Here is a 25,547-nt window from a genome sequence, read left to right as displayed (position 1 = left end):
ACACATGTGCCATGGCATGGGGGGGTCTGTGTATACATGTTGTATCTCAAAAAGACAAAAAATAAAATAAAATAAAATAAAAATAAATAATAAAAATTACCTTTGAATTGGTGTGGTGATATTTGCCTATAGTCCTAGTACTCAGTAGGCTAAGGCAGAAAGATCACTTGAGTCTGTAAGTTTGAGACCACAGTAAAAACAAAAACAAATTGCATTTTACTCAGGGAAGTAAATTCTAAAACTTACTCTCATGAATCTGATTATCAGGTACAGGAGAGCAGTAATCTCTTAGGTAGACTTGCCAATGAGATGGGAATTGGAAAAGATTTTTAAAGCAGATGATACCTTACTTATTTCACCAATATTTTGCCTCGTTTATTCAATAGATGTGTGTGTAATTTGTACAGAATTCAGGAGTTTCTGTATTAAGCATAAAAAAGCCTTTTTCAAATAAAAAGAAAATCTTGTTCAGAACCCCAGTTTTAGCCAGCTGTGGTAAAGTATGCCTATAATCCCAGCTATTTACAGGAGTATTATAAATTTAAGGCCAATTTAGGCTATATAGTGGGACTCTATCACAAAAGTCCAATAAGTAAATAATAAAAATTAAGACTGAAGATGTAGCTTAGTTGGTAGAGTGCCTGCCCCAGATGTGACGACCTAGGCTTGATCCCTACATCACATAAACTGTATGTGGTGGCACATACCTGTAATCCTAGCATGGTGGAGGTGGATTAGAAGTTCAAGATCATATTTGGCTACCTAGAGAATTTGAGGCCAGCCTGAGCTACATGAGACCCTGTCTCAAAAAAAATGAAAAGAAAAAGAAAATAGAACCTCAGTTTTTCACAACAGCCTGTTTATAAATTCTTGAGGAATACATTGACTTCTAAATGGGGGGAAAGTAACAATTTGAAATTGACCAATGTAATAAAGAGATCAAGACTTGGAATCAGGACTGGTAAGATTGCTTAGCGGGGAAGGACACTAATTGCTAAGCCTGAGGGTCTGAGTTTAATCTCCAAAACTTACATGGTAGAAGGAGAGAACCAGCTCCTGCTAGTTGTCCTGTGGCCTCTGTATGAGTGCCATAACACATGAACCCCTCTTTCCAAAATGAATAGGATGTCAAAAAAAATTTTAAGGACTTGGAATTAAAAGATCTAAGTTGATACTCTACCCTTCTACTTGTAGCCATGAAGCCTTAGATTAAATTAGTTTTCAATGGGAAGTAGCTTTACCCCACCCCCAGTGGACAGACAGTTGAGAAATGTCTGGAAAGGGTTTTGATTTTCACACTCCTGGGTAGAGGGGACGTATGCTCCTGGAATCCAATTGATCAAAGGCCTTGGGTATTGCCATAAATTCTATAAAATACAGGACATTCCTCCACAGCAAAGGATTATCCAGCCCCAATGTCAATACAAAGCCAAGAAACCCTTATAGTTTAATATGTTTGAGCTTTAGGCCTTCGTTTTATGAATGGGATTAGTCAAAAGAGGTAGTTAAAAATGGTTAAAATTTAGCATATACCTTAAGAAATTAACAGAATGTCTACTTATTTAAAATAACAGGCTTTGAGATGTAATTCACATATGTGGAGTTCACGTTTCTAAAGTGTATAATCCACGTTTTTTAAAAGTGCATTCTTAGAATTGTGTGTCCATCACCACTGTTTGATTTGAGAACATTTTACCACTCAAAAAAACCCCAAACCCTCCTTACTTTTAGCAGTTGCTGCTCCCCATTCCTCCAGACCCTGCCCCTGAGCAACTGGTTATCTGACTTTCTGACTCTAGGTTTCTGGTTCTGGGTATTTCATGTGAATGAAATCTGGTTCTGGGTATTTCATGTGAATGAACCATCCGGTCCTGTTGTCGTTGGCTTCTTTTCCCCTGGTGTAATGTTTGTAAGGCTTGTTCATGTTAGGTTGTACTAGTACTCTACTCTTTTTGTGACTGAATGATAGTCCATTGTATTCATACACCACATTGGGTTTACTCATTCATCGGCTGGTAGGTATTTGGGTTTTCTCCACCTTTTGTCTATTGTGAACGATGCGGTGAACATTCAGGTTCTAGTGACCACACCATTTTATAATTCTAATTCTAGCAGCAACATAGCAGTCCTAGTTCTCAGTTCCTTTATGCTCTCACCTAAGGACTGGGACGTTGGTCTCTGGCCCTGAGGTACTCCCTAAGATCTAGGAGCTCTGAACATTGGTTCAGTTCCTCCTGCTTCTCCCCTTGAGTGTTTGTGTTGTTTGTGAATGTATTTTGGGCTTGTTGTGTGAAATATATTGTACTTGCAACCTCTCACTCGTGTGGAATCTCTTCTGTCCGTATGTGCCTGTCCTGGCTCTCCCGACGAGCAATATTGGACAGTTCTGACCCTCAGGACTGATCCAAATCCACCTCAGGACAGTATGTAAGTGTACCACATACATGCATTGCCCTCCAGAGGCCAGAAGAGGCATTGGATCCCCTGGAACTGGAGCAATTGTCTGTCGGCAAGTGGGTGCTGGGAACTGAACCTGGGTCGTCTGCTGAGACATCTCTCCAGCCCCAACTGTGTATACTTTAATAACTGAAATTACTGTTGAAAGAATTCATCATCACAAATCTATGAGTTTAGTGTAAACTTTTTTTTTAATGTCATATAGTAAAAAAATAAGGTAATTGTTTGGGAGACCTTTATTAGCTTGCAATGTAAAACCCGTGTGCTGTGTGGCTTACTGCTCCCTGATGAGACCTTCTAGCTGACACTCTTAGCTTCTCAGAGCATCTAGTACTTAGGAGCAGTGCATTTGACAGGAAGATGAGGCACAGAGGTTATCTTTCTCATGCCAACTTTGGGCAGGGTATTAGGTTCAGAAAAACCATCTACCCTGATTTCTCTTTATCCCTAAGAACACATGTAAGTGCTGGTCTCCTCAGGTTCCTGCCGTTTACCCTACCATGCTACCGTGTTTGTGCATTTATGGTCTGATTAGCACTTGTCTAAGGTTCACCCCAGTGAAAAATACTCAACATGTTCTTTAAATGATAACCTTTAACGACAAAAATAAAATGTCTTTATTTACTCATAGTTTCAAGAAGTGAAATGTATGTTGTAATTTTTGTATACAAATATAGATTAAATAAAGAATTATGCTTTAGAATGTCTGTCTCTTTCTCTTAAGTCTTATGAAACTGCTAATGAGACTCTGCAAAATAAATTGAAACACTTGGCCCAACAGGTGCTAGATAGTTGAGTTTTGTCACTCAAATTCTTAACAGTGGATAGCATGAATTATGTTGTTTTTTATGTAACAGATTTATCTTAATGTGTGGTAGAGGTCCAAAAATTCCTTGTTAAGCTGAGATTTAGAAATCTACCTCTCTGCCTGAGTAAATTTACTTCCTCTGTAGTTCCTTGCTTTGAACTGAAGAAATAGCCCATCTAGCATTCAAGAAGTATTTTTAGTGTTTGCTATATATAGAGGAAACAACCCCGATACTTGATTTGTTTTATAACCGTGATATTACTGTGATGGGGTGTGGGGAGGGGTCTTGGGGCTTGAGCCCAAGGTTTTTTTTGTTTTTTAAAAAAATATTTGTTATTTTTATTTTTTGTGTATGAGTCTATTGCCTGCATGTATGTGAGCACACCCATGTCATGCAATGCTACGGAGGTCAGGAGAGGGCTTGGGTTTCCCCTGGAACTGGAGTTAAGGACAGTTCATAGCCACCATGTGGGTGCTGGGAATTGAATCTGGGTCCTCTGCAAGAGCAGTCAGTGCTCTTAACCGCTGAGCCATCTCTCCAGCCCCGAACCCAAGGTTTTGTGCATATTAATCAAACATTCAAGCACTAAGCTATATTTGCAGCCCCCGACTGTGGTATTTGAAATGGGCGACCTCCTTTATGCTGTGTAATATTATACTTCCAAAGGAAATCTTTCAGAAAGACCTCCAGAGTGACTATAAAAAATTGACATTGAGCCGGGTGTGGTGGCGCACGCCTTTAATCCCAGCACTCTCAAGGCAGAGGCAGGTGGATCTCTGTGAGTTCAAGCCCAGCTTGGTCTACATAGTGAGCTCCAGGACAGCTGGGGCTACAGGAAGACCCTTTCTCAAAAAAACCAAAAAAAAAAAAAAAAAAATAGACATTGAGAATGCACATGCATTCCCAAATCACATCAGATGTGTGACCTTCATCTCAAGCTTGTGTCACTTTTCCAAGGCCTTCCCTAAGCATCAAGTCTCCCCTACCTCTTTGATTATATTTATTTAAATTTTCTTTTTCATTGCTCTTACTCCTTTGTAAGGTGTAGGAAAAACCAGTTTATTTGCTGTTGATGTCTACGTTGCATCCAGCCTTCATCCCCTAAATGTAAGCTTATGAAGACAGCATTTTGCCCATTTTATTGAGTTCTTAATTAAGTACCTAGCAGGGTGCCCAATATACATGTGTTGAGTAGGTATTTGTTGAAAGAGTGAATTTGCCTGAGAGAATTATGACTCTTGAAAGAGTGTTGTAGATAAAGGAAAGGGGTAGAAATTACATTTATTCCTAGAGCTTGAAGTTTTAATTTTTAATTACCTTCTATTGAAGCTCCATCTAGATGTCTCCACCCCTCCCCAGCTGTTTTTTATTGAGGTATGGCTGGCTCATTCTTCCTTTGCATCATCAACTAACATTTTCTGTACTCAAATTAATGAAGGTAAAACACTCAACACATAGTTGCTTTCTCCAGTTTCTGGAGTGTAGTGATTACCACCTTCACCTGACATAGTTGTCTTCTCCATCCTGATTTCTTCTAGTTAGAATCCTGGCTGATTTTTATTATTTGTGTAAGTAATCTATGCAGTATTCCTGAGTCCATCCTAAGCAAAGGTGGGCAGGGTGGGGTAGCAGTTATGGGCTCCTTTCAGGATCTGTTGAAGATTAAGGATTTTCTTTGTAGGCAAATATACACAAAGGTTTTTTGGTATATAATTTCAAAGTGTTACAAGACCGCTGGAACTCATGTGGAACTTGTGTTAAGAGCTTCTCTTTTTAGCTTATTGGTTCTTCAACAGAACAGTCGAAATTCCCTCAAATATCTACAAGGCTTCTGTGACTGAATCCTGCCTTCTTGTCATCTCATCTCCTGCTGCTTCTCATCTGTACTTTCACATCTTTTGAAGTGACCTCAGCTCCCTTCGCTGTTTGATCCTTCTGCTCATTCTGTGTGTGCTTCGCCATGCTGCAGATGAACCTCTGTGACCCAAGCAGTAGGTCTGACCAGCCTTCCCTGGACCCATCCTCTCTTCCTTATCATTAGGGACGTCATTCCTTTTCTGCATTCATTTGCCTGAAATACTTTCATCTTGGCATCAGTCATTTTGGTGCCATGGTATGTTTCCCTACAAAACCTTAAGGTAGGCTTATGCATCATTATATGCCCCTTACCTTGCATGATTTCTAACATACCATAAATGTTCGTTTAGAATATTATTTGCAGAAATATTAACCCTACCCTTGGGATTAGCATACATAGAGAAATCTTGACTGTATGTAAGGAGTTTATGAACTTGAACTGGTTTTCCAGTAGAGTGCTTGATGAACTTCCTGAGCCATTTTTTTTTTTTTTTTTTGATCTTTTTGAGACAGGAGCTGGGGCCCCAGGTTGCCTGGAACTTGCTCTGTAGATTAGGCTGGCCTTGAACTAAGAGAGACCCTCCTGCCTCTGCTTTCTTAGTGCTGGGACTAAAGGCGTGTGCCACCACGCCCAGGTGATGAACTTTTAAAAAAAACCTTTTAAATTTTATTTTTATTCTATGTGTATGTCTGTATTGCCTGCATGCATGCAAGTGTTGTACAATGTCTGGGAAGCCAGAAGAGGGCATCAAACCCCCCGAAACTGGAGTTACAGGAGGTTGTTAGCTACCATGTGCATGCTTGGATTCAAAGTCCTCTGCAAGAGCAGCCAGTACTCTTAACCCCTGAGCTATCTCTCCAGCCCCTTGATTAACTCTTAAAGTAATTTTGTTTCCTATAAACTTACATAAAATACTTGGGAGGTGGAGGCAGGAGGATCAGGAATTCAAGGCCAGACTTGGCACTATATAGCAAGTTTGAGGCCAGCCTGTGCGTGAGATCCTGTCTCGAAAACAAACAAAAAAGCCTAAATATAAGAAGAAAAACTAGAGTTTTTCTGTGCTTCTGTTTTAGAGCAGAAGCATTGAGTGAGCCCTAGACAAAGCCATTTTGCAAAGTCAAGTCAACAAATATTAAAACGGACACTCCTCCTGTGAGAACACATTTTCCTCTAGGACCTGATTCCTTCCTTGAGGAGCCTCAGGCATTTATAAATCCACAGTCATGTGATGTGCAAGGACAGAGATACACAGCAGAAGAAATAGAAGTGCTCAGGTAAATCCTTATGATTCACTGCAATGAAAATGTTTGAACATAACTGATAGGTAGAGAATGGGTGGGAGCGAGCAGCGTGGATGGAGAGCATGAGCGGATGGATGAAGGCACCGAGGCACAGATGGAATTCTCAGTGGGACACAGATTTATTTTGCACGGGGCACCTTTCCCTCGGGAAGGGAAAGATGTCAGCTCATGGGTTGTGAGCTGGGACTTTACATATGGGGGTTTTAGGGTATGGAAGGGGGGAATGTTTGGGGGAGAAATCAGGGAGGGGGAAGCAGGTAGGATTAGGGTGTGGAAGTGTCTTCTTTTTCCTCTTAAGATAAGAGGAACTCTGCTTATCTTATCTTTGGAGGTCAGAGGAAAGGCAGGCTGCTTCTCAGCAGAGTTTGTCCTTCTTGACCTCAAAGGTCAAGGTGCTTATCAGCTAAGTTCCCTTTTCCAGGCTCCAAAGTCTGTAGGTCCCTGTTGGGGAGAGGGGGGCTGCTATTGGAACCCTAACAATAACCAGTGCAGGTTATTTCATTCTGAATTGTGTTCAGAACTTTGTGGTAATATGTTGTGCTAATATTTGACTGAATTATATAATTACAGCTTGAAGAATAAAATCTGTTGGTTCCAATATATTTTAGTATTAACATTTTTTTCTAGATGGGTTTTTCTTGTAATCTTGGAATTCTCCAGGTTTGAGCCCTGAAGATAAAGGAGCACAACAGAATGAAGGCAAACTGTTAGTACTCTGTGTACCTTTGAGACCACAGCCTCACTGGGGAAAGACTTTGAAATAGCCAGCAAACAAAAGTCTGGAGCTATGAATAGTTTTTCTCTTTATAAGAGGTTTTTTTTTAAAAAAAAAAGAAAGAAAATGAAAACTGAATGTGTGACAGAGACCTCATTGTGAAACCTAAACTATCACCTGGATCTTTATAGAAAATGTTCTCAGACCCCTGGTCTATATAGATAGCTTAGAGTATCTGAAAGCAGCCTCAGGGGATATTAAAAATGCATGGTGGCACACGCCTTTAATCCCAGCACTCGGGAGGCAGAGACAGGCAATCTCTGTGAGTTCAAGGCCAGCCTGGTCTACATAGTGAGTTCCAGGATAGCTGGGGCTACACGGAGATCCTGTCTCAAAAAGACCAAAAAAAAAGAAAAATGCAAAACATAAGCTGGACATGGCACATGCCTGTCATCCCACCACTCGAGGTAGGAGGATCACAAGTTCAGTATCAAGACTAGTCTGGGCTATATAGTGAGACCCTGCCTCAAAAAACAACAGTAACAAACCCACAAGAATGTAGAAGTCCTTGGTTGTCTTCTGAATCAGTTGAGAGAGGATAAATCTCACTAGGAGGTGACTGTTCTTGAGTTTGAGAAGTCATGTAGGTGTTTGTTTTTAATTTTCCTGAAATTGGGCTGAAAGGACTTCCTCCTAGCGCCTTTCTTTCCTGCTGCAGATTTTAATTCTGCTCCTATTAGCTTGGTTCCCTTTGCCTAGGAAAAACTGCCTGTGAACAAACACAGTACAAAGCAGAACAAGAAAAGGGTCATTTTAAAGCTGAGGCACACTAAATTAATGAGAAATTATCATTTTTACTGCCTGGTATTTGTATATTGCCTTCTGTATAACATTTGAAATTCTGTGCTCTTAACAAAGCATCTCTGTATTTCTACCCTCAGAATGCATCTGTCCTTCAAGTGAAAATGAGGGTACACATCCCAACAGTCACTGTGTCCACTGTGCCTGCATTCATCTTCAAATTCACTGATTATTAGTACCAAAATACTAGATTATGAAGTTGCTCCGGGACTACTCTCAATTTAAAAAAAAAAAAGTGACGTATGAGTACAAAATAGCTATAAAGCATGGCAGAGTACGCCCACAATTCCAGCACTCAGGAAGCTGATAAGAGATTTTGAGTTTGTCACCAGCCGGATACTCTGTGCTACATAGTGAAGCTCTGTCTGAATAAAAGAAAAAAATTAAAGGAAATTGTTAATGTACATAAAACAGGCAAAGCCACTACTAACCTCACTTCTTGAATTTGTCAACAAGTCATAGCAGATACCTGTAGTACTTCCTCCTCCACTACCCATTCCGCATTCTATCCAGAAAACAATTGTATGTCATCTTTTGAAATCCCCCAGATAACGAAGTTAATTATTTGCTCCTTTGGACTTAGGATAGAATTGGCTTTGTATCCTTCTTTGGACACAAAGCCCTATCTTAAGACTACAGTTTTGTTGTAATTTTGTGACTGCTTTTCCATCTGTTATCATAACCAATACTTAGGTCAACATTTATGAGTCATATCCTATGACACTGAATTTTTTCACACCTTAAATTTTTATTTATTTATTTATTATTTTGTGCTGAGGGTTGAACCTTGGGCTTTGCACATGCTAGGCAAACGCTCTGCCACTGAGCTGCATCCTAAGCCCAGGATGTTAATTTTAAAAGAATGTCTTATTAAATTGGATTGAATTACAGCAGTTATTTTCTGGTATTTGTTTTATCAGAAATGTCTAAAGAGCCAAGCAACGTGATGTTGTCCGCTTAATACAGCACCATACTTTGTCATTTGAATTTTACCTTTGATACCAACCAAAAGATGGAGAAGTTACTGTCATTTACATTTTAGCGTTGAGGATTAGTGATTAAGATAGACTTGAAAATTTGGATTCTAAAATAAATGGTATAGGCCGGGTATGGTGGTGCGCACCTTTAATCCCAGCTCTCCGGAGGCAGAGGCAGGCAGATCTCTGTGAGTTGGAGGCCAGCCTGGTCTAGATAGCGAGTTCCAGGTCAGCTGGGGCTACAGGGCGACCCTGTCTCAAAAAGATGAAAAAAGAAAGAAAGGAAGGAAGGAAGGAAGGAAGGAAGGAAGGAAGAAGGAAGGAAGGAAGGAAGGAAGGAAGGAAGGAAAGAAAAATGGTATAGAATATGTTCCTTTCATGAGTGTTGATCTGAGGGAACGTTTTGGTTATCCAATGCCTTTTTGTTAAGTAAGCACTGTAGTAATTTTACTTTCAAGATCATTTAAAAATTTTCCCAAACTCTGAAATTCAATTGAATTCACAGCTTGAAATTAATTTTTTAAATTTTTTTATTTTATGTGTATTCGTGTATTGCCTGCATGTAGGTAAGTGCACCCGTGTCGTGCAGTGCCCGCAGAGGTCAGAGGAGGCTGTCGGATCCCCTGGGCCTGGAGTTACCGACAGTTGTTAGCTGCAGTGTGGGTTCTGGGATTCGAACCCGGGTCTTCTGCAAGAACAACCAGTGTTCTTAACTGTTGACCCATCTCTCCAGCCCTGAAGTTAAATTTTATATACAAACTGGTTGAAGAAAGGAGTATGTATGGGACAGAGGAGGAAAAATTATCCTGATAAAGATGTGAATACGAAGCTGTCTATGTAATATAGCACCGGAATGTAGCAGTTGCACATTTGTTTTAATTTGCCTAGTTGTGGGCTCCTATGGAGCTTTTGGCCCAGTCATAGTGCTTAGTATAACACCTGGCACAGAGTAAGTACTGTGTAAACATTTGTTCAATTCCTGACTGGATCACAATAGAACTACAAGCCAGAAAGCAATAGAAAAGTGTGATAAAATGTCAACATCTTTCCTTACTAAGATCCAGTTAAAGAAAGTGTTATTAGCAGGCATGGTGGTGCACACCTTTAATCCCAGCAGTCCAGAGGCAGAGGCAGGCAGATCTCTGTGAGTTTGAGGCCAGCCTGGTCTGCAGAGTGAGTTCCAGGCCAGCTGGGGCTACAAGGATCCCAAAAAAACCAAAAAGACCAAAAAAACCAAAAAAAAAAAAAAAAAAGTGCTAGGACAGTGGCAGAGGCTTAAAAATATTGTTTGATTTAGGACTCATAATTTCTAGTTATCCTAAGGAAATCAGTATGCAAATTTGTATATAGTGCCAGGCCCTTGGAAGGCTGAGGCAGTCAGATCTCTGTGAGTTCAAGGCCAGCCTGGTCTACACAGCTAGTTGCAGACCAGCTGGAGATACAGGGAGGACCTTTCTTAACCACCCCCACCCCCCCAAAAAAAAACAAAATGTATGTAGTAAGATCATTTATCCAAGTTTCTGTTATGGTAAAGATTTCAGAACTAAATATCCAGGGGTTTGAGAATGATTCAGTCATGGGACATCCATACAATCAAATGCTGTTTCTCAAAGTAAGTCTTTTAAAAGTAGGAAAGATACTCATAATATAGAAACAACGCAATATGAAATTGTGCATGTAACATTCAAATTAATTTTTAATTATAAATGCATGGAAAAAGAAATACGGTTAAATGCCCACAGTGATTAACTTTAGACAGCAAAACTATATGGTTTAAGTTTGTTTTTTCAAAATATCTTCAGTGAGCAGGTGATATTTATTATCAGGAAAAGTTTGAATGTTCTATACAATGAAAAGCTCCATAAAGAATAAGAAAATTGCTTTTCATTTTCCAATGTTCTGCTTTTCTTAAATGGCCCAGAATTAAGTGTCAGAAAGCCACTAAATTATCAACCCCTTTTTTTCACTTAGGCAGCCATTTCGGTGGTTCTAGTAACGGATAGGGTTCTAAGGAATTTAAAAGTTTTATGACTTTGATGTTAGGTGCATAGATTTAATAGGCAAACTTTTAAGATGGTATTTTTATGTTTAATTATGTGTGTGTGTGTGTGAATCACTACATGTGAGTATAGTGCCTGCCAAGGCCAGAACAGAGAGTCAGCTTCCCTCGAGCTGGAGTTACAGGTAGTTGTGAGCCACTCAATGTGGGTGCTGGGAACTGAACTCATATCTTCTGTGAGAGCTTTGTGTACTTTCAACTGCTGAACCATCTCTCCAGACCCTAATAGGCAGACTTCAGTTTGAGATTCTGTGTGCTGCTGGATGAGTTAAGTCTTTCTCTATTTCATCAACTGTATAAAATGAGGCAAGTAATAGAGCATGTCCATTCCATGGTGTAACTGTGGTGATTTGATGAGTTAGTGAACTAAGAAGCTGTTAGAATGGAGCTTGTTATTTAGCAGCCCTGTTTAACAAGGGAAGAGCGCTAGAATAGTACTCATTTTATTAAAGACTAAAATTATAGATCACAATTTGGTTGTATATGTCAAAAGAATTATACTTCTGATGATTTCACTTCAGGAAACTAATTCTAAAGAAGTGTTTAGAGATTTACTCAAATATTTATGCAAAAGATATTAATATTATAGTTGTTAAAATGAATCCGTGCTTTATGCTAAAGTTAAACTTTTCAACTATACTTTTAAAGTAAATAAAAATGAATTTATGCTCTCTTCTGCCTTTAATTGGGGAGGATACTCGGGTTGATTGGATTCAAGTTCAAATGTAAATAGACAGATTTTACCAGAGTTACTTTGGGAAGACAAAAGTATAGGTGTATGATCTCTATGTCAAAAAGAAAGTTTCATTCTGGCTTCAAGTTATCGTCTAAAACTGATCTATTTTTGTAATTTGCATTGTTTCCTCAGCGATAGATGGGGCAAGCTGCCATTATCGCCTAAACAAAAAACTGTGTTTTGCAAATGGGTACGGCCAGAAGACCTCATCAACAATCCTACAATGATATACACTGTATCCAGTTTTAGTATAAAACAGGTAAATATTTACATACAGGTTTGATTTTTTTTCCTTAGATTGTATATATTCAGATGCATGAGTATAATTACAAAAATTATTCGTTCTAAACATTTAAAAAAATTGTTTTCAGCTCAATTTGGTAGCACATACTTGGAATTTCAGCACTCCAGGTGGAAGGCCTGTGTGGGCTACATAGAGTTTGAGGCCAGCCTGGACTACAAAGCAAGATTCTTTCTCCAAAACAAATTTTTTTTTTTCCTTCTGAGATGATATCTTGCTATGTTGCCCAAGCTGGCCTTGAGCTCAAGATCTTCTTGCATCAGCCTCCTAAGTAACTAGGATTTCAGGTGTGGGCCACCATGCCCAGTTCACTCTATACATTTTTAACATTGAGAAAACTGTATGAGAAACTTTTGAGCAATCATAGATTTTCTTTTAAATACTAGGTAGGAATTGAACATAGGGCCTCATGCATGCGAGGCAGTCACTTCCACTAAGTTACAGCCCTAGTCCCAGTTACAGATTTCTGTTTTTGTAGCTAAGAAACGAGAACTGAATTTCACTTTTGACAAGAAAATAAGTACAAAAGATAATTATTTAAGTATCTAATTATGGGGCTGGAGAGATGGCTCAGCGGTTAAGAACACTGGTTTTTCTTTCAGAAGACCTGGGTTCAAATCCCAGCACCCACATGGCAGCTAACATCTGTCTGTAACTTCAGTCCCAGGGGATCTGACAGCCTCTTCTGACCAGTGTGGGCATTGCATGACACAGGTGCACTTACCAACATGCAGGCAATGCACACATACACATAAAATAAAAATAAATAATAAATAAATAAATAGATAATATCCATTATTGGGGGCTTAGTCAGTAAAGTGCTATCTACATAAGCATGGGAACCCGAGTTCACATCCCCAAGATCCCCATAAAGAAAAACAAAAACAGTGTGACAGAAGCACACTCCTGTGACCACAGAAATGGAAGGACAGAGACAGGTAGATGATCTCTGAAGCTCACTACCCAGATCTGTGAGCTTCATTCAGTTCAGGTTCAATGAAAGACCATGTCTCAAAAAGTCAAAGGTTGAGAGTGATTGAAGAAAGATATCCAATGTTGACCTCCACATGCATGTGCACCTACATCATGTACTCCACATACCCTAATAGGTATACACCATACACATATTGAAATCCATGTACAAGAAAACACAAGTGATTCTCAACTAACTTCATTGAAATACTCTATTTTTTCTAGAATTTGTTTGAATGTGTGAGTTAACAGAATAACATTTCTATTTTCCTATTGGAACAAAAATTGAGAAAATATTAAACATAAAAGCTCAAGTAGTAGGTACAATGCATAAATGTTGTGCAAATGTTGAAATTATATGGGGGCTGGAGAGTTGGCTCAGCGCTTAAGAACACTTGCTCTTCCAGAGGACCCAGGTTCAGTTCCCAGCACCCACATGGCAGCTAACAACTGTCCGTAATGCCAGTTCCAGGGGATACAACACTTTCTTCTGGTCTTTGTGGGCATTGTATTCACATGGTGTATTTACATATATCAAGGCAAAACACTCATACACATAAAATAAAAGTAATAAATTTTTTGAATGTTGAAATTATATGAATTAAAGAATGTACTAATGTATTCTTTTTTTTTTTTTTTTTGGTTTTTTTGAGACACGGTCTCCCTGTAACCCCAGTTGACCTGGAACTCACTATGTCGACCAGGCTGGCCTTGAACTCACAGAGATCTGCCTGCCTCTGCCTCCGGAGTGCTCGGATTAAAGGCATGTGCCACCACTCCCGGCTTAATGTATTATTCTTATTAACAGACAATAGTATCAGATTGTTCCTTTGTGGTATCATTGGCTATCAGTGCAGCTTATGAAAGACGATACAATAAGTTGATTTCCAGGTAAATTTTTGTGTTTTCCCTTCATTAAAATTGTTGCTTAATTGGAAATTAAAAACTAAGCCAGGCGTAGTGGCACACGCCTTTAATCCTAGCACTTGGGAAGCAGAGGCATGCAGATCTCTGAGTTCAAGGCCAGCCTGGTCTACATAGTGAGTTCCAGGACAACTGGAGCTACAGGGAGACTGTGTCTCAAAAAGACCAAAAAAAAAAAAAAACCTTGGACCTTATCTACACAGCAAGAGAGGCTCCATCACTGGACTATTACTATCCTTCTGTAAAAGTTAAACAGATGGTTCCTGAATGTGGGGAGTTATTCTACAGCAGTAAGACTATATGCATATGTAGCTAACTAATGTATGTGGCATGTTTTTGAAATTGATGAAATCAAAGTAAAAATCACATAATTTAATTTTTAAATTTTATTATTTTATTTTTTATTTTAGTTTTTGGTCTTTTTGAGACAATTCTTTTTGAAGCTATTTCTAAAGAAGTGTTTAGAGAGGCAGAGGGCAGGCAGATCTCTGTAAGTGCCAGGTTAGCCTGGTCTACACAGTGAGTTCCTAGCCAGCTAGGGCTATATAGTGAGTCTCTGTTTCAAAAAACCAAAATAATAATAAAAAGAAAGGAAAAATAAAAAGGTCAGTCAGACACAATGGGGCAAAGATCAAGAGTCTGAGTGCAAAGTATGGATCCTTAAATTTACAGACAAGTATCCCAGTCACCACCCATCAAAGAAGCTTCTTTTTCAACAGACAGCAATTATTAGAGTTCCATGATGGGCCACACACAGAGACTGTCACCGAACTGCCCATGGCACATCTGCAATGCAAACTCTATACTTAAGACTCAGAGAACATAGAACAAGGAATGAAGAAAACACTAATGCATATTTCCATTCTCATCAATGAAGCGTCCTCATCCAACAGAGGGCCAGGACCACAAAAGGTCACAAATGACCAAAATATAGAGAATAAGAGCCTATTGAATATGGGTCCTTGGACGGTACTCCTATATTAAAATTCACCCACTTGGGGTTCAGGAACCATTGCGGAAGAGGGGGCAGAAAGATTGTAAAGCCAAGGAGGAAGTGCATGACCACATGCAAATAGTCCTACAGGCTCCTGGAACCCTTCTCATATGAACCTACAGCAATGGTGTCAGCATGCACAAGATCCATGCAAATTCAAGCAGACAGAAACCCAGCACAGAACTATGGAAATAGACAGCAGGTCCCAATCTTTGTCGAAGAATTACTGGCAACTGATTACTGCTGGGTGAGGAAGAGATGATCTTTTTAAAGAGAAGGAGTCTAAATAGGCTGACTAGATCTCAGTGGACGAACTTGCACTGAGGAACATCTGGGGTTACTAACTTGACATGATCGGCCTTAACACAAATGACAGAATGTATGCATTCCAGTGGGGGTGGGTATGGGAGGTAGGGGGTATAAAGATGATTAAGATGTTCTGCATGAAATGCACAAAAATTCAGTAAAAAATTTTTTTAAAATTTTATGTGTATGTGTGTATTCCCTGCATGTAGGTAAGTGCACCCGTGTCATGCAATGCCCGTCATGCAATACCCATGGAGGTCAGAAGAGACTGTCAGATCCCATGGGACTGGAGTTACAGTTGTTAGCTGCCATGTGGGTGCTGGGATTCGAACCTGGGTCTTCTGCAAGAACAACTAGTACTCTTAACCGCTGAGCCATATCTCCAGCCCAGGACATTCCTTTTTTAAAAAAGGGAGGGTGGCCTAAGAATGTAGTTCAAATGGTAGAGTGCTTGCCTGACATGCATGAAGTCCTAGGTTCAATTCTCAACACCACATAAACTGGGCATGGTGGCACATGGTCTGCAGTCTCAGCACTCAGGAGGCAGCGGTAGGAGGATCAGGAGTTCAAGGCCAGCATGAGCTACATACTGAGTTTGAAGCCAGACTAGACTACATGCTATGTCAAAAATAAATGAATAGGAGCTGGAGATGGCACAGGAGTTAAGAGCACTGGCTACTCTTGCAGAGGACCTGGGTTTAGTTCCCAACAGCCACATGGCAGCTAACAACTGTCTGTAACTCAGATCCAGGGAATCTTGACACCCTTTTCTGATATCGTTGGGCACAGGTGCACTTAGGTACATGCAGGCAATAAACTCCTACACAGAAAATAAAAAAATTTTTGTTTTTTTGGTCTTTTTGAGACAGGGTCTCCCTGTAGCCCCAGCTGTCCTGGCACTCACTATGTAGACCAAGCGGCCTTTGACCTCACAGAGACCCGCCTGCGGCTGCCTCCCAAGTGCTGGGATTAAACGCGTGCGCCACCACGCCTTTAATAATAAAAATATTTTTCAAATATTTAAAAATATTTAAAAAGAAAAATTTTTAAAAATAAAATTAATCAGCTGGGAGTGGTGGTGCACACCTTTAATCCTAGCACTTGGAAGGCAGAGGTAGGTGGAGCTTTATGAGTTCGAAGCCAGCCTGGTCTATATATTGAGTTCTAGGATAGCTGAAGCTACAAGGAGACCCTGTCTCAAAAAGACAAAAAATAAATCAAGTTTAGCTGAGCATGATAGTGTAGGCCTGTAACCCCAGCACTTGGAAGGCTGAGGAAAGAGGATCATGAGTTCAAGCCCAGCCTGGGTTAGAATAAGACTCCATTTCAAACATACAACTATCAAACTGAGCAGATGTCCTATTCCTTCTATAATGAAATTCTGTGCCCATGATTAACAAACCTTCATTTCCTCCCCCTCTGCCCAGCTTCTGGTGACCATAATTTTTTTTTGCTAGTTCACCTTTATTGGATTCCACATCTAAGTGGGATCATGCAGTTATTTGTCATTCTCTAATTATAGCACTTAGCTTCATGTTCTTGAAATTCATCTCTGTATTTGTGAATGAACCAATTCCCAGTTCAAGGATGAACAGCACTCCATTGTATAGATGTGCCACATTTTCTTCATCCAGTGGTAAACACAGGTTCAGTCAAGCTTTTAGTTATGGTAAATAATGCTGCTGTCCACCTTAGTATATTTCTGGTTCCCCCATTTCCTAACCTAGATTCCAGAGTGACCTTCCCAAAATATAGCATGGTTATCAAGCTATTTCTGGTTTCCTAGGGAGCCCCACAAACCCCTAGGTTAATATCACACTAACAGTCTTCTCCCCTGGAACACTATGGAGCTGCTTCTGCCTCCCAAGTGCTAGGACTAAAGGCATATGTCACCACACCTGCCCCCCCACCCCAATTTTTTTTTTTAATGTGTATGTGTATTGCCTGCATATAGGCAAGTGCACCCGTATCGTGCAATGAGATCAGAAGAGGCTGTAGGATCCCCTGGGACTGGAGTTACGAACAGTTGTTAGCTGCCATGTGGGTGCTGGGATTTGAATCTGGGTCTTCTGCAAAAACAACCAGTGCTCTTAAAGGCTAAGCCATCTCTCCAGCCCCCTCAAAATATATTTTTTAAATTATACATTTATGCCCTTTTAAAGAAAATTTTTGGTCTTCTGAGACAGGGTCTACCCAGCCAGCCTAAACTTGCTATGTAGATCAGGCTGGCCCTGATCTGTGTTTTACCAGTCTCTGCCTTCCACCTGTTGTTTTGACTTGTTTCTGATGGACAGTGTTCATGCAGTATATAGAACATGTTTACCGAGAAGTTACTGCTTTGTTCCTAGCCTCGTCCTTCCTCAAACATGTGGCAACTTTTCCCTGACACCACAGGTATCATAGCCCTCATCTTCTTGTGCCTGTGTGGATCCCATTCTCTTTGCTTCTCATTCCCTCTCTACCCACCTCTGCCTTGGGAGGCAGATCTGAATTCAAGGGCAGCCTAATCTCCACAGTAATTTTAAAAATCCACTTGGGGCTGTGATGGTACACACCTATAATCTTAGCACTCAGGAGGCCTTGGGGGCATGCCTGCTACTCTAGGACTTAGGCTTTCTGAGGCTAGGCAGCAGCAGTCTAAACAAGCATAAGGATGAGGATGCAACTCAGTTGGTAGTGCTCCCCTGGCATGCAGGCATAACTGGTCTTTGTGATCCAGACAGGTGAAGCCAGGAAGATCCAAAGTATGAATGAGATCATCTGGTACTGAGTTCCAGGCTAACCCTAAAAAAAATGCCAACAAAAATGTGCACCCAGCAGGGCGTGGTGAGGCAGGCCTTTAATTCCAACACTGGGAGGCAGAGGCAGGTGATCTCTATGTGAGTTCTGGAGGGGCCAGCCTGGTCCACTACAGGGAGACCCTGTCTCAAAAAAGTCCATCCAATGGACAAAGGGTTAGGCTCAACAGTAGCATGTTTACTTAGCTCTTGGGAGACCCTTGGTTTCACCCCCAGCAATACACAGAGCAGGAGGTGATAACTACAATTAATGGCACTTTTTCAGAAACCAAGCCAATACTGAAATCCTCCCCGAAACAAAAAATATGTCCCATACAAACTATGTTTACTGTGCCTTTATTCATGATCACCAATAAACTCAAATGAATGTCTTTCAAGGGTGAGTTGGATGAGTTTTAAAATAGTGATACATTTAACACATACTAGGTAACAAAAAAACTATTGAGCCATGAGTCCCAGGTATCATACTTAAAAACTCAAAACAGCAGTTCTGTGAGAAATAACAAAAGACAGGAACTGAAATTTCATCAGAAGCCCGAGGAGCCAAGTGCAGAACCATGAGGTGACCCAAGTCTCCCTTACAGTGAATTCCATCTTCAGTAAACTGGCACACCCTCCTCTAGAGTAATCTAGGACTCCCTACCATTTAAAATGTGTAAACCTGGGGCTGGAGAGATCTCAGCGATTAAGAACACTGGTGGTTCTTGCAGAAGACCTGGGTCTCACGTAGCCCAGGCTGACCTACATCTCACCATCAGCTGAAGATGACCCTGAACTGATCCTCTACCTCTTAAGTGCAGGGATTACAGGTATTCACTACCATGAATCACCAATGAGCATAAGTATTTAACAGCATACACAGTACACACATCTTCTGGCTAAGGGTGGGGAAAGAGACAGTGAATGACCCAGTTGTATATACCCAGACTAAAGTTGTGAAAAGACCTACATCAGATGCCACTTCCCTGCAACCACTCTACAGTAGAAGCAAAAACCACACCTACAGTAAAGCTGATGTGCCTGTAACCAGCGACAAAGACAGGAGCTCACTGGCCCACCAGCCTATTTGAAATTGAGCTTTAAATTCAGAGATCCCTTCTCAAAAAATAAAGGGACAGAGGACATTATCAATTGTCAGGGGCTGGAGAGATGGCTGAGCGGTTAAGAGCACTAGCCACTCTTCCAAAGTACCTGGGTTTGATTTCCAGCACCCACAATGTAGCTAACACCAGTTCCAGGAGATCAGAAACCTTCTGACCTCAGGCATTGTACACGAGTGTACTTACGCGTGCACACGCATGCATGCACACATGCACATACAAAATTGTCTACTGGCCTCTGCACACATACTCGCAACGCAATTACTTATACACTACAATCACAAAAGGGACACAAACGTATCAGTTATTTAATTAGGTTCTTGGTAAGAAATTTAGAACACCAATTTGTGAGGATACATGCCATTTGTCAGAGCAAAGAGAGATCTCAGGTAGCCCTTGAGCTGAGGAACAGCTTTGATCTTTGGCAAAATTTGTGAGTCCACAGCTTTCTGATCAACCTTGCGCTGCTCTGTAATCTCGTATTTCTAAATAAAGAGAAAAATGAAACGTTTAGTAACAGGCAGTAGTACCAAGCTACTCACCCTAGGAAAGAAACAACTCTAATTCACATGTCTGTATTTAGAGTATGAAGTTGACTCTAACACAGCCTCAGCAGTCCCACATGCTCTTCAACAATCAAATAGTCCCTGTCTACCTTAACACACACCATGGACAGTTAAGGTTAATTTCCAAATAATGGCGCCAATTCCCAGAGCATCCTCCTGAGTTTTAGCCCCTTCCCCAAGGGACTACTGACTCTAAAACTTCAGGTGATACTAAGGACAACAGGAGGGATCGCCTCACCTCTTTCTCTGTGTCGAAGATCTCGCCTTCCTGGTGCCTGGGCTTCCGTAGCTGCTTCTTCTTGAAGTAAGCATCATTCAGGTGCTGGGGGATTTTCACGTTGCTGATATCGACTTTTGTGGAGGTGGCGATGACAAATTTCTGGTGTGTTCTACGCAGAGGAACTCGGTTAAGGGAAAGAGGTCCTGAGGGGAAAAAAAAAATCAAACTCTGTGAGATAAATGATGGCCAGATGACAGCTCAACTTTATGCAAGTTTATAAAGGTTGACTTTCTTGGGGACAAAACAAAACCCTGAAACTTCTAGACAGGTGGTATATAGGTATATACAGACATGTGTATATACGTTTTAAGCCTTGGCAGCAAATGGCTTTTCCTGAGCATTTCTGGTGTGCGTACCTTACCCTCAACACATACTAGGGGCTGGTAAGATGGCTCAGTAGTTAAGAACTTATTGCTCTTCCAGAGGATCTGGGTTCAATTCCTAGCAACCATGTTGGGCAGCTCACAATCTCCCATAACCATAACTCCAGACCCCAGGAGAGTCATACCTCTGGCCACCCTGGGTACCTCCTATACTTGGGCCAGGGAAGCTTGAAGCAGAGGGACTGCCACATGTAGCCTGGACATGTATGGTGAGACTGTTTCAAAAACACAATATATCCCTCAAGTTTCAGAAAATATAAAAACTCAAGTATTTACACCAGGTATCGTGGTGAGTACTTATAATTTTGACACTTATGCTACATGAGGCCCTGCTCAAAACCAAAAAGGCAGAGGTTTTTCTTACCAGTCACAAGTAGCAAGCCACTGGCCAGCTGCTTTAGGAAAACCACTCTCTGAAAGTTAAACAGAAAATTTACTGCAATTAAATCAGACTCCTGAATTAACGCCCTCCTCCCTGAAATGAGGTGGGTGACTGGGCTGTTTTCTATCATGGACCAACTCCTCACATACCACATGAGACGAAGTAATCCTACACCCACTGTAAGAAAGCTTATAAAAGGAGGGGCCTCTGTGCAAGGCTGCATAGCGGGTGCACTGCTCACCTTGCCCCTGTGGCGCCCAGTTAGGATGATCAGGACAGTCCCAGGGGTGATGCTGGCGCGCAGCTTTCTCACATGCTGACTGAAGGGCTTTTTGCCATGGCTCAACAGCTTTCGAGGCACGTCTTCAGTAGGATAATACCTAGGCTGGAGACAGTCCATGGTCAGATCAGTAGGGCTGAGTTCAGTGACATTTGCCACAGCCTTTACTGATTGGAAACTTAATGGAAACCAAGGAGTGTCAAGCAGAGAACACAAGCTCCTTTGCAACTCTAGACAAGTTAACTCCAGAGACAACATAGGAAGCAGCTCCCACACAAGCTTTACTCCAGAAAAGGAACTAACTCTAATACTTGTTTTTTCAGCCAAGTGCAGAATGGCTGTTCAAAGCCACCCCCAGGCTATGTGAGGCTCTTTCTCAAACACAAAAAAAAAAAACAAGCATACCACCCCTACACTATCTCATTAGACCTTCAGTAACAGCAGTACAATTTACTTTCATTTATCCACAAAGAAAATTGCACAAGAGTAAACAATATGCAGACACTCACTGGGTTCCACTTCTTGCAGTGCTAGAGATGAAAAACCCAGAAGGGTTCACACATGCTAAGTAAACACATACACACTCACTCATTCACTCACTCTCTGGGCTGCACCCCCAGCCTAATAACTCATTTCCAACCACTCTATTAATACAGCTTCAAGCTTCACTTTCAAGCCCACCTCATAGAGGCAAAGCTCATCAAAGCAACCCAACTTACTTAAGGGTTAAGCAGGAAATGTACCCAGAGATTTCCCATCCAGCAATTTTCTGGCAGAAACCTACACAAGCACTAAGAAAACCATCTCCACACCATTCAAGTTTATAAAATCCAGTCTGGCCTCCTCCAGATCTTACCATTTTCCGAAGCTTAACAACACGGTTGCCACCATTCTTGTCCCCACCAACTGGTTTTGTGACTGTAGCAAGAACCTTCTCTCTTTTTTTCTTTTCAACCTACAAAGATAAACCCACCAAGAGGTCAGAGGCACACAACCAAGGATTAGACATCGGAACTGGTGAGTCCCCTTCTTTCTTACCTTGGATTTAGCAGCTGAGTACTTCCTTTTGTACAGAGCCTTTCTGGAATACATAGCAGACCGGGAGTATCTGCCAATTCCTCTAACCAGGACAGGGTTTCGGCTACAGTGAGGCTTCCCCTTCTTCAGCTTTTTGACTATAGGGCCTCCCTTTTTAGTCTTGCCTGCACCACCTGCAGTGCCACCATCACCAGCCTTCTTGGCTGCAGGCTTCTTCTCCTTTGCATTAGGCTTCTCAGCCTTTTCACCCGCCATCTATGGATGTTAAATAAGGGAATTTCACCAACCATCAATGACAAGCCAATACCGTAAATACATATAAATGGGCTGGGCACCCACAAGCCTTCTGCCTGACACATGCGTTTCTCCCAAATTCCACACTTCTAACTTTTTAGTTGTCTCCTCAGTATGAATTTGTAAACGTTTTGCAGCATTAGGTTTTTGCTGATAACGTAGTGGTTCAAAGTCTCTACATCATTACTTTATTATTCCCATTTTGTGAATCAGAACATTGAAGAGCCTTTTTAGTGGTTTCCTCAGCAAGGAAGTTGGGGTCTGAAATCATATTTTCACCGCCTCTGCTCTAAACCTAAACCTTTGATTGTGCGACCCACTTCAGTGCCGGTAGCCTACAGGCACAGAGGCCAGGCAATGGTTCGGAGCCGCAGGTTGCTCTAGCATGGGACACTATGAGAGGCCCAGGGTGACGGGCCTGCCATAAATCCAAACCCATGCATGTGCTCTCAACGTCTAAGTAAAATCGGCTTAGGGTACTACTGCCAACATTTTCCCCAGCACCGCGACTTCCAGCCGACTTCCGGTGGGGCGGTGGGAAGACAGAGAAGCTGCTTTTGGCTTCAGCAGGGACGCTCAACGTGGCTGAGCGAGCTCGGCGGAGTTCTGGAGCCGCCATTTCGGCGTCGGACGCACAGTGCTCCGGTCCCGAAGCCTCAAAGCCTGCTGGGACGGCCCGCAGGGCCCGACCGCCCGCCTCTGAGAACGCGACCACCCGAGCCCCGGCGCCGCTCCCCGCGCCCTTCGCTCCCCGCCAACCCACGGGAAAGGAAATAAAGCGCCCGGGAAGCCTGTCGGGTGACCCCGGGCACGGCCGGCGCCGAGGGCTGGCGACCCAATGTTCTCCGGCTTCGGATGGAGAAGGATTGGGGTCCTGAAGCCGAGTATAGCAGAAAGACCCGCCATTCCTACCTTGCAAGATGGGAAAGAGAGCTAAGCTTCTAGTTTCCGGTCTATAAGCAATGACGGGTGGTGTCTACGCTCATTTCCTTCCTGTCTGGTGCATCATGGTAAATGTAGTTTTTCCTACATCGTAGCTAATGCATCCAGTCCTGAATAAAGTTTTGTTGAGAGGTAAAGGTGAGGACTGGAGGGAGAGATGGCTGCTCTTGCAGAGGACTGGGATTCGGTTCCCAGTACTCAATGGCGGCTACCAACCCTGTGGAATTCCAGTTCCACGGGAACCGAGGTCCTCGGGTAGCCTCCACGGGCATTGCACACAAGGGTGCACTTACAAGGATGCACTTGACACATGCAGGCAAAACGGCTCATACACATGAAATAAATATAAATAAGCTTAAAAAAATTTTTTAAGAGGTAAAGGTAAGGCTGGACATGGTGGCTCACACCTTTTAATCCCAGCACTGGAGAGACAGACACTAGTGAATCTTTGTGAGAAGTCTCATTATGTAGCCCAGCAAAGTGCTTCATTTGAAAGGCCAGTAAAGTTTTGAGGTTTTGTTTTTGTTTTAAGAATCATTTAGGGCTGGAGAGATGGCTCAGCAGTTAAGAACACTGACTGTTCTTGCAGAAGACCTGGGTTTGAATCCCAGCACCCACGTGGCAGCTAACAACTGTCCGTAACTCCGGTTCCAAGGGATCCAACAGCCTCTTCTGTCCTCAGCCATTGAACGACACAGGTGCACTTACCTACATGTAGGCAACATACGCATACATATGAAATAAAAATAATAAATTTTAAAAATCATTTTCTGAGCCAGGCATGTTGACACATGCTTTTAATCCCAGCACTGAGGAGACAGGTAGGTGGATCTCTGTGAGATCAAAGGCAGCCTGGTCTACATATTGTGTTCCAGGCTACAGGGAGTCAGTATCTCCCTCTCTGTGTCTCTCTCCGTGTCTCTCTCTCTCTGTGTCTCTCTGTCTCTGTCTCTCTCTCTTTCTCTTGTTAGGGAAAGAGGAATTTACTGTCATGCTTTTAATCCCAGCACTGAGGAGACAGGTAGGTGGATCTCTGTGAGATCAAAGGCAGCCTGGTCTACATATTGTGTTCCAGGCTACAGGGAGTCAGTATCTCCCTCTCTGTGTCTCTCTCCGTGTCTCTCTCTCTCTGTGTCTCTCTGTCTCTGTCTCTCTCTCTTTCTCTTGTTAGGGAAAGAGGAATTTACTGTTTGGTTGAATTTACTGCTTGTAACCAATTAACTCAACTGGAGACACAGGCATCCGGAGATAGGGGCAAGTGCTACAGCCCCCCTGGAGCCTGACCTGTTCTGTGTCATGTCATGTAGACATGTATGCTTACATAAGATAACAGGAAAGAGCCGTGTCAGGCATATACCAACCATCTCTTCCCGATTGAGACACCTGAAGGGAGTTGTAACATTTTTCTTGTTTTAAAGTTATTGGTTTGTGAAATGCTTGCTTTGAAGCTATTGGCTGTATAAACGCGAGCTTTTGTGTAATGGTTGTGGGAGCCTATATAATCTTTACCTAAAATTGCCTCAGGGTCGATTGCTCTAACCAGACCTGTGTATTTGTTCTCCTGAAGAGACCCACCGAGTCACAGACCCTAACATTTTGGGGGCTCGTCCCAGATTTGGGGGGGCTTCTGGGGGAACAAAGGATGAATGGAGGCAGAGTTTCTTTTCTCCGGACAGGGCAGTGTAATTCGAGGGTTGCTCCCTCATGTCTGTAAAATCCAGAATAAAGCGAGAGTCGCCATCTCGTGTCTGGTCTCAGGTTAGTAATCCCAAGTGAGGAAGTCTGGGTTCGAGTCCCGGCACCTAGGTAAAAGTCCAGGTAACCAGCCCTGGTCCTAGGGTCCGAGTGTCTCGGCCCTAGGAAGGAAGCCTGCCATCAAATCTGGTGCCCGAGGAGTTAAAAATCGAGCTGATCACTCTGAGGCAGTCCGAGTGGACGCCATTTGGGAGAATCACGAGAAGTCTCGGGGATCCTGAAAGTGAGAGTGGTGAGTGCAGCATGCGTCTGAGTGAAAGAAGGACTGGTCCGCACGAATGTGATTCAGTGTGGTGTGTGTGCTTGATGGTTGTGCTAATTGTCTTACTGGGGGGGGTCTGGTTTTGTATTTTTCTCTACGCTCCCTATTTTAAACCTTCCCTTCCTATCTGTATCTCCCACTCCTCTCCATCCCTCTCTCCAGCCACTGAGAAAGCCCCGTGGGGACGAGTCGAGCAA

At 42.1% G+C, this 25,547-nt stretch overlaps 2 protein-coding genes, 1 long non-coding RNA gene and 1 other non-coding gene across 6 annotated transcripts in view; 1 reads left to right on the top strand and 3 right to left on the bottom strand.

The window, feature by feature from the left end:
• The window catches only part of LOC103745562, a 21,286-nt gene extending 6,444 nt beyond the window's left edge, over window positions 1–14,842 (top strand). Inside the window, exons 3-5 of one of the 3 annotated variants that reach the window (XR_607763.2) lie at window positions 6,198–6,398; window positions 11,906–12,032; window positions 14,690–14,842. This is a non-coding gene — a long non-coding RNA (uncharacterized LOC103745562). Of the gene's footprint in view, window positions 1–6,197; window positions 6,399–11,905; window positions 12,033–14,642 lie in introns of all 3 variants that reach the window. The other 2 variants (XR_607762.2, XR_003851803.1) reach the window with 2 other exon arrangements.
• A 4,609-nt stretch (window positions 14,843–19,451) lies between these two features.
• Rpl6 (ribosomal protein L6) lies at window positions 19,452–23,369 on the bottom strand. Its single transcript, XM_008847506.3, has 7 exons — window positions 23,304–23,369; window positions 22,098–22,352; window positions 21,916–22,014; window positions 21,021–21,164; window positions 20,762–20,810; window positions 19,973–20,157; window positions 19,452–19,653 (listed from the first exon to the last, which is right to left on the bottom strand). The coding sequence occupies exons 2-7, from the start codon at window positions 22,350–22,352 to the stop codon at window positions 19,501–19,503; spliced, it is 885 nt and encodes a 294-aa protein (XP_008845728.1). The 5' UTR covers window positions 23,304–23,369; the 3' UTR covers window positions 19,452–19,500.
• The window catches only part of LOC115072774, a 5,863-nt gene continuing 2,676 nt past the window's right edge, over window positions 22,361–25,547 (bottom strand). Inside the window, exon 2 of the mRNA XM_029570574.1 lies at window positions 22,361–23,303. Within this exon, the coding sequence (XP_029426434.1) occupies window positions 22,687–23,303 (617 nt within the window). The 3' untranslated portion in view covers window positions 22,361–22,686. The remainder of the gene's footprint in view (window positions 23,304–25,547) is intronic.
• On the bottom strand, window positions 22,697–22,832 carry LOC115072782. The gene has a single exon (XR_003851805.1). It is a non-coding gene; the product is annotated as a small nucleolar RNA SNORA42/SNORA80 family (small nucleolar RNA).

The sequence above is a fragment of the Nannospalax galili genome, unplaced genomic scaffold (assembly GCF_000622305.1).
Source record: "Nannospalax galili isolate Female #2095 unplaced genomic scaffold, S.galili_v1.0 scaffold120, whole genome shotgun sequence".
Lineage (NCBI taxonomy): Eukaryota > Metazoa > Chordata > Mammalia > Rodentia > Spalacidae > Nannospalax > Nannospalax galili.
Note: the sequence above shows the minus strand (reverse complement) of the source record. Positions and strands in the feature narration are given on the sequence as shown.